Consider the following 7646-nt stretch of genomic DNA (forward strand, 5'->3'; position numbering starts at 1 on the left):
GCCCTTGTCGCAGAGGCTCTGGGTGTCCGCCAGGAGCCGAGGGGGAGCCCTCGCCCTCCCCCTCTTCTTTATCTAGTGAGGCTCAGGGAAGCTGTAGCCCTCCATGTGGTACGGAACCCTTGTCCCAGGGGCTCTGTGCTGCTTTCCGTGTGGGGCCGTGTCTGTGAGTCCTGCAGGGCCCCGACTGTCGTGGCTCCCCCACCAAAGGGCCGCCCCCCCTGGGGAAGGGGACAGGGGAGTCCCCCACCACCATTGCCTGCTCTGCTGGCGGTGACTCGTCCCTGGGGGAGGCTCGGTGCCCTTTGGGGCTTGCTGGCTGTGATGTGGGGCTCAGCGGGGCTTTTGCACCCCTTGGGTGCCATTTCCCCATGGCCCCTGTGCTCCCTCCCCCTCCCACGCAGGCACAGAGCCGTTCTGGAGAAACAACTTTTAATGGAAAAAAACACAAGGCAACAGGCAAAATCAAAGCTACCCTACCCCACCCACCCTCCAACAGCCTCCCCGCCCTCCGCCCCTAAACACCACCCCCACTCCCCCGCCCTCCACCTCAGCCCCACGCTGCATCTAATCCCCGCCATGCCACCCCCTCTAATCCCGCCCTGCCACCCGCGTGCTGCCTGCCAGAGCCCTGCGCTTGCTGGCGGCCTTTGGCAAGGGGCTCTTCCCCCGCTTCTTGCCCCGTGCCCCTGCCATGGCAGGCTGGGGCCCTGGCAGCTCCCTCCCCGCATCCCCCCACGGCTCCTGCAGCTCCAGCCCGATGCTCTGGACAAACTCTTCCAGGCTCAGGGTGGCGTCGGCGGTCTCGGGGACGCTGTAGTCAGGGCTGAGCAGCTCCTCGGGCAGAGCGAGTGAGGCGAGGTCGCAGGGGGGGATGCCTGCGCTGGTGGCACCAGGGTCCCCAGGCGTGGGGCCGCTGCTGGGACCCTCCTGGCTGATCCCCGACTCGTCCATGGAGCAGCCAAAGAACCTGAGGGCCTCGTGGAGAGGCACCTCATCGGGCAGCGCAAGGTCAGCGGCCGGGTCTCCCAGAGGCTGGTTGTGGGGAGCAGCAGAGGGGCTGGTGTGGACGTGGGTGCCCAGGGGGATGTTGGTGCCCAGGTGTGCCCCCGCGGGGGTGCCGCTGACAGCGATGTTGGTGTGTGCTGGCTGCCCCTCGGCGTGCTCATAGGCGGGGATGGCCGTCGGCGAGATCGGGGAGGCTGTGGCCACCGCTCCAGCCTCTGCGCAGGTGCCACCGGGGTCCCCAGGCATGGGGCCGCTGCTGGGCCCTCCCTGGCTGAGCCCCTCCGCATCCAGGGAGCAACCAAGGAGCCTTAGGGCCTCTTCAAGAAGCTCCTTGTCAGAGACTCCAAGGCCAGCAGCTGGGTCCCCAAGACCTTGGTTGTGGGTGGCAGCAGAGGGGCTGGTGGGGACGTTGGTGCCTGGTGGCATGTTGCATGCCGAGGGTGCAGCCGTGCCTTCAGCGTGCTGGAGGCCAGAGCTGGACGGCGGCTGCACCGGGGAGGCTGGGGCCACCGCTCTCCTCTGCTCTTGGTAGGGGGCGTGGTGTTGGGGTTGGCCGTGGGGGGTGCGTGGGGCTGCCCAGGCCAGGCAGGTCGCGCAGCCCCCGGGGCCCCAGAGGCCAGCACCCGGCAGAGAAGCGGCACCGTGGGCGAGCGTGGCGGTGGCCCGTGGAAGCAGGCTGGTGGTTGTGCGCTGCATGTGGAACGCCCGCGGGTCGAAGAAGCAGCCCCGTGGAGGCCTCTGCAGCCCTGTGGGGGTGAGTGGGAGCCGTGTTGGTCCACGGGGACCCTGCAGGGGCACCTGCTGAGCCAGCCCCCATTGCCTGTAGCCCCCGTCTCTGCACCAGGTACGTTAGGAGCTTGTGGCCGGGGCGCTCCCCGCCTCCGGGGTGATCTGCTGTGCCGGCAAGGTGGGCTTGGAAACTGGGGAGGAGGTTCAGTTTGAGAGGGTGAAATGGGAGGGATGTCCCCAAGCCTTTGGGGAATTCTCTGGAAATTGGATGCGGTGGGCTCCCGTCAGCCAGGGGAGGGCAGCGATGCTCACTCAGGCTTGCTGAAGGCCTGTGCCATATCTGCCGGGGGGCTGGGGATGGTGGTGGGGGGGCTGAAGGTGCCCGTGGGTCGGGGATGCTGAAGGTGTTGGGGTGGCCGAGCAGAGAGGGGTGCCGTACCTGCTGGTGGTGCCTGTGGGGCGTGGGTTGCCACCGCCGGTGGGGGTGCCCAGGCTGCGGGGAAGGGCTGCTCCTGCGCGGGCAGTGGGCACAGGTTGGCTGAGCCTGAAAGAGAGACAGGAGCGATGGCCGGTGGTGAGCTCCGCTCTTGCCCCCAGGAGTGGTCCCCGGGCTGCAGGGCTGGGCTCGTTGCCTACCTGGTGGGGAGAAGGTTTCGGGGAGTACAAAAGTGTGGAGGAGCCGGGGTGCCGGGGCGGCACGGGAGCCGCGCGGTGGGAGCCCCAGTGGTGGCCGCGCCATGGTTCGTTGTGGTTGTTGGCCTCTAAGGAGACTCTGGGGTCTCCCGGGACAGAACGTGTCGGCTGTCCGTGTTCCGCCATGCCCCTAGAGCCTCCCCAGCTCCTCCTGGGGAGGGAAAGGGTTAAGGGGGGCTGGGGTGCCCCCGATGTGTTGCGGGTTCATCAGCTGTCAGCGGCGGTGGGTACAAGTGGCTGTTTCTGGAAGCCTTTGGTCCCTTTGCGGAGCTGGGCTCTCCTTGGGATTCGCGGTCCCCGGTGGAACGAGTCCCACGCCTGGAGTGCTGGGATGGCGGGTAGGGGCTCTTCAGGAGGGGTGGGCAGGGCAGGCGAGGTGGCGGTGCCGACGTGGATGGTGGAAAGGGAGGGGTTTGATGGTGCAGCCCTTGCAGTCAGCGGTGCTGTGGTCGGGAGGCTGCGGGGGAGGACCAGGCGGGTGGCAGCCAAGGCAGCTGTTGGAGTGGCTGTGTGCTGCCGATGGCCCAGCCGGCATGCCGGCAGCGGGGAGTTAGCCTATAGGTGATTAGGAGGAATCTGTGGCCTGGGAGCCAGGCTTCCACTTGCCAGGCATCAGCCGGGAATGCCATCCTGCTGTGAGGAGCAGGCCTGGAAAAATCCTGGACTTTGCTGGGGAGAAGTCGTTTTCACACAGCCTCAGGGATCCCCCCGGGAAAGAGGCCCTCCTCGACTTGCTGGTTGTGAATGGAGGAGGGCTGCTGGGAGAAGGGATGGTCTTGGCCGCAGTGATGGTGAAGCGGTTGAGTTGAAAACGGTCCGTGTAATGAGAAAGAAGGAGAGCAGAGTTGCTCCCCTGGCTTTTGAGAGAGCAAACGTCAAGCTCACCTCGCAACCACAGTCATGATCCAGCTGGTTTCTTTGGAGCGGTGGTACAGTCACCTCTTGCTCCCAAGAGTTTAAAGGGGGCAAAGCGTCGGTGAGTTTAATACCCAGCGTGGATCATCATTCTTCAAGTGTCTTTCAGCTGTTATCGTTCTCAATCAGTCAACAGTCGACCTACCACGAACTATCAACCCTGCAGCAATCTTCAACATTCGAACGGTGACTAACAGTAGCAACGAGCAAACATACGAACATCATCCTGGGGTTGTGTTGGGACATCCATCTCCCATAGGGATAGGGTTTGAAGGGGGAATGTCAAGTGCGTGGGTGCAGACTGGGGGCGTGGCCATTTCACACATGGCATTTAGGGCAGCGTTAGCCTCAGGGACAGCTTTTAAGGGAGCGACTCCTTCACAGCGGACACGGATTTCCGTAGCGTGCTCTTAATACAGCTGATAATAATACAAACTACCACAATTACGATGATGACCGTTAGCAAAGACTGAGGGAGGCTACTTAGCCTCCCCAACAGGGAAATCCCAAACGCACTGAAAACTTTCCCCAGGCACTTAGTCCCTAGCGCAGTGGGCATTTCTCTGGTGTCTTTGGCCATTCTCTTCACCTCATTCATCTGTTCTCGTAGTGGCACTGAAACGTGTGCCATGTGGACGCAACTGTCACCTCCCGATAGCTTCAGCTTCCCGCATACGCCTTTCTCCCTCGGCAGGAGGAAGTCTAACACAGCTCAGATTTGAGCAGCCGTCTTGCTGGTTTCTTGCAGTCGATGCTTTAAGAGGCCTAGGCTATCATGTGCAGAGTTTGTTAGTGCCTCTAGCTGCAGGCTTGGGTCTAGGAGAGAGTGTTTCGGACTGGAGGGATCCCGATTCCAAAGATTGCGCGCGGTGGCGGTGCAGCTGGTGCAGGGGACAGGAGTGTTGGGGCGAGGACGATGCTCGGGGCGGGCGAGCGTGCGAGATGAGACGGTGAGCGGCAGCATCCCCGGGAGCTGCGCCGTGCCATGCTGATGGCACCGGGACTGCGCCCGTGCAGGCCCCAACGGGACTCCTAACGCCCCAGCGGCATCACTGGGACTGCCCGAAGGAAGGGGCTTATCCCCTACGACTGCCGGTGCCGGGGGCTGCTCTGACGGGACCTCAGCCCGCACCTTCTGCAAGACCCACCCGCAAAGCTGAGGCGGCTCCCCAAAGTCGCCGTTGGCTGCACTGGGCCCACGTTGCAGCAATAAAGAGGGACGAAGCTTCGGGGCACTTTCTGGCCAATGCCATGTCTTGTCATTATTCTTACTGGTTCCCCCTCTCCCAACCCCGCCTCCTTCCTGGTGTTGCAGCTGCCCACGGCGGAGCCCGAGAAGGGGAGGAGGGTCCCTGCCTGGCCTGCAGCTCCCTCCCTCGCCATTCTTGGTGTCGTTTGGGGACCTTTTGGTGCGGCAGTGAGGCAAAGGTGTGCTTCGGGGCTGCGCACAGTGGGCCCCGAGGAAGGGCGCGATTGTCTTGCGGGCCTTTGAGGGCCTTTGCAGCGAGCCCTGTCCCTGCTGGAGGGGACGCCGGTCGTGCTCAAGACGAAGGCCTTGCAGGCCCTGTTGGGGGGGGGTGTGCCCTCCCCGGCCCCCGAGCTCTGCCCTTGTCGCAGAGGCTCTGGGTGTCCGCCAGGAGCCGAGGGGGAGCCCTCGCCCTCCCCCTCTTCTTTATCTAGTGAGGCTCAGGGAAGCTGTAGCCCTCCATGTGGTACGGAACCCTTGTCCCAGGGGCTCTGTGCTGCTTTCCGTGTGGGGCCGTGTCTGTGAGTCCTGCAGGGCCCCGACTGTCGTGGCTCCCCCACCAAAGGGCCGCCCCCCCTGGGGAAGGGGACAGGGGAGTCCCCCACCACCATTGCCTGCTCTGCTGGCGGTGACTCGTCCCTGGGGGAGGCTCGGTGCCCTTTGGGGCTTGCTGGCTGTGATGTGGGGCTCAGCGGGGCTTTTGCACCCCTTGGGTGCCATTTCCCCATGGCCCCTGTGCTCCCTCCCCCTCCCACGCAGGCACAGAGCCGTTCTGGAGAAACAACTTTTAATGGAAAAAAACACAAGGCAACAGGCAAAATCAAAGCTACCCTACCCCACCCACCCTCCAACAGCCTCCCCGCCCTCCGCCCCTAAACACCACCCCCACTCCCCCGCCCTCCACCTCAGCCCCACGCTGCATCTAATCCCCGCCATGCCACCCCCTCTAATCCCGCCCTGCCACCCGCGTGCTGCCTGCCAGAGCCCTGCGCTTGCTGGCGGCCTTTGGCAAGGGGCTCTTCCCCCGCTTCTTGCCCCGTGCCCCTGCCATGGCAGGCTGGGGCCCTGGCAGCTCCCTCCCCGCATCCCCCCACGGCTCCTGCAGCTCCAGCCCGATGCTCTGGACAAACTCTTCCAGGCTCAGGGTGGCGTCGGCGGTCTCGGGGACGCTGTAGTCAGGGCTGAGCAGCTCCTCGGGCAGAGCGAGTGAGGCGAGGTCGCAGGGGGGGATGCCTGCGCTGGTGGCACCAGGGTCCCCAGGCGTGGGGCCGCTGCTGGGACCCTCCTGGCTGATCCCCGACTCGTCCATGGAGCAGCCAAAGAACCTGAGGGCCTCGTGGAGAGGCACCTCATCGGGCAGCGCAAGGTCAGCGGCCGGGTCTCCCAGAGGCTGGTTGTGGGGAGCAGCAGAGGGGCTGGTGTGGACGTGGGTGCCCAGGGGGATGTTGGTGCCCAGGTGTGCCCCCGCGGGGGTGCCGCTGACAGCGATGTTGGTGTGTGCTGGCTGCCCCTCGGCGTGCTCATAGGCGGGGATGGCCGTCGGCGAGATCGGGGAGGCTGTGGCCACCGCTCCAGCCTCTGCGCAGGTGCCACCGGGGTCCCCAGGCATGGGGCCGCTGCTGGGCCCTCCCTGGCTGAGCCCCTCCGCATCCAGGGAGCAACCAAGGAGCCTTAGGGCCTCTTCAAGAAGCTCCTTGTCAGAGACTCCAAGGCCAGCAGCTGGGTCCCCAAGACCTTGGTTGTGGGTGGCAGCAGAGGGGCTGGTGGGGACGTTGGTGCCTGGTGGCATGTTGCATGCCGAGGGTGCAGCCGTGCCTTCAGCGTGCTGGAGGCCAGAGCTGGACGGCGGCTGCACCGGGGAGGCTGGGGCCACCGCTCTCCTCTGCTCTTGGTAGGGGGCGTGGTGTTGGGGTTGGCCGTGGGGGGTGCGTGGGGCTGCCCAGGCCAGGCAGGTCGCGCAGCCCCCGGGGCCCCAGAGGCCAGCACCCGGCAGAGAAGCGGCACCGTGGGCGAGCGTGGCGGTGGCCCGTGGAAGCAGGCTGGTGGTTGTGCGCTGCATGTGGAACGCCCGCGGGTCGAAGAAGCAGCCCCGTGGAGGCCTCTGCAGCCCTGTGGGGGTGAGTGGGAGCCGTGTTGGTCCACGGGGACCCTGCAGGGGCACCTGCTGAGCCAGCCCCCATTGCCTGTAGCCCCCGTCTCTGCACCAGGTACGTTAGGAGCTTGTGGCCGGGGCGCTCCCCGCCTCCGGGGTGATCTGCTGTGCCGGCAAGGTGGGCTTGGAAACTGGGGAGGAGGTTCAGTTTGAGAGGGTGAAATGGGAGGGATGTCCCCAAGCCTTTGGGGAATTCTCTGGAAATTGGATGCGGTGGGCTCCCGTCAGCCAGGGGAGGGCAGCGATGCTCACTCAGGCTTGCTGAAGGCCTGTGCCATATCTGCCGGGGGGCTGGGGATGGTGGTGGGGGGGCTGAAGGTGCCCGTGGGTCGGGGATGCTGAAGGTGTTGGGGTGGCCGAGCAGAGAGGGGTGCCGTACCTGCTGGTGGTGCCTGTGGGGCGTGGGTTGCCACCGCCGGTGGGGGTGCCCAGGCTGCGGGGAAGGGCTGCTCCTGCGCGGGCAGTGGGCACAGGTTGGCTGAGCCTGAAAGAGAGACAGGAGCGATGGCCGGTGGTGAGCTCCGCTCTTGCCCCCAGGAGTGGTCCCCGGGCTGCAGGGCTGGGCTCGTTGCCTACCTGGTGGGGAGAAGGTTTCGGGGAGTACAAAAGTGTGGAGGAGCCGGGGTGCCGGGGCGGCACGGGAGCCGCGCGGTGGGAGCCCCAGTGGTGGCCGCGCCATGGTTCGTTGTGGTTGTTGGCCTCTAAGGAGACTCTGGGGTCTCCCGGGACAGAACGTGTCGGCTGTCCGTGTTCCGCCATGCTCCTAGAGCCTCCCCAGCTCCTCCTGGGGAGGGAAAGGGTTAAGGGGGGCTGGGGTGCCCCCGATGTGTTGCGGGTTCATCAGCTGTCAGCGGCGGTGGGTACAAGTGGCTGTTTCTGGAAGCCTTTGGTCCCTTTGCGGAGCTG

At 65.4% G+C, this 7646-nt stretch overlaps 2 protein-coding genes across 2 annotated transcripts; both read right to left on the minus strand.

Annotated features, from left to right (window-relative positions):
* Positions 1 to 588: 588 nt before the first annotated feature.
* Positions 589 to 2473, minus strand: LOC135316503 (proline-rich protein 22-like). The gene is made up of 3 exons (XM_064469963.1): positions 2371 to 2473; positions 2174 to 2278; positions 589 to 1751 (listed from the first exon to the last, which is right to left on the minus strand). Exons 1-3 carry the CDS (start codon positions 2471 to 2473, stop codon positions 589 to 591), a joined length of 1371 nt encoding a protein of 456 aa, XP_064326033.1.
* Positions 2474 to 5534: 3061 nt separating this feature from the next.
* On the minus strand, positions 5535 to 7419 carry LOC135316504 (proline-rich protein 22-like). The gene is made up of 3 exons (XM_064469964.1): positions 7317 to 7419; positions 7120 to 7224; positions 5535 to 6697 (listed from the first exon to the last, which is right to left on the minus strand). Exons 1-3 carry the CDS (start codon positions 7417 to 7419, stop codon positions 5535 to 5537), a joined length of 1371 nt encoding a protein of 456 aa, XP_064326034.1.
* Positions 7420 to 7646: the final 227 nt, after the last annotated feature.

The sequence above is a fragment of the Phalacrocorax carbo genome, chromosome 19 (assembly GCF_963921805.1).
Source record: "Phalacrocorax carbo chromosome 19, bPhaCar2.1, whole genome shotgun sequence".
Taxonomy (NCBI): domain Eukaryota; kingdom Metazoa; phylum Chordata; class Aves; order Suliformes; family Phalacrocoracidae; genus Phalacrocorax; species Phalacrocorax carbo.

Bases quoted from the DNA above. Each gene is read 5' to 3' on its own strand.
- LOC135316503 (XM_064469963.1), bottom strand. From the start codon at position 2,473: ATGGCGCGGCCACCACTGGGGCTCCCACCGCGCGGCTCCCGTGCCGCC. The intron at 2,279-2,370 runs GTAGGCAACGAG...TCTCTCTTTCAG, and splicing joins CGAAACCTTCTCCCCACCAG to GCTCAGCCAACCTGTGCCCA. The intron at 1,752-2,173 runs GTACGGCACCCC...TCACCCCCACAG, and splicing joins CCCACAGGCACCACCAGCAG to GGCTGCAGAGGCCTCCACGG.
- LOC135316504 (XM_064469964.1), bottom strand. From the start codon at position 7,419: ATGGCGCGGCCACCACTGGGGCTCCCACCGCGCGGCTCCCGTGCCGCC. The intron at 7,225-7,316 runs GTAGGCAACGAG...TCTCTCTTTCAG, and splicing joins CGAAACCTTCTCCCCACCAG to GCTCAGCCAACCTGTGCCCA. The intron at 6,698-7,119 runs GTACGGCACCCC...TCACCCCCACAG, and splicing joins CCCACAGGCACCACCAGCAG to GGCTGCAGAGGCCTCCACGG.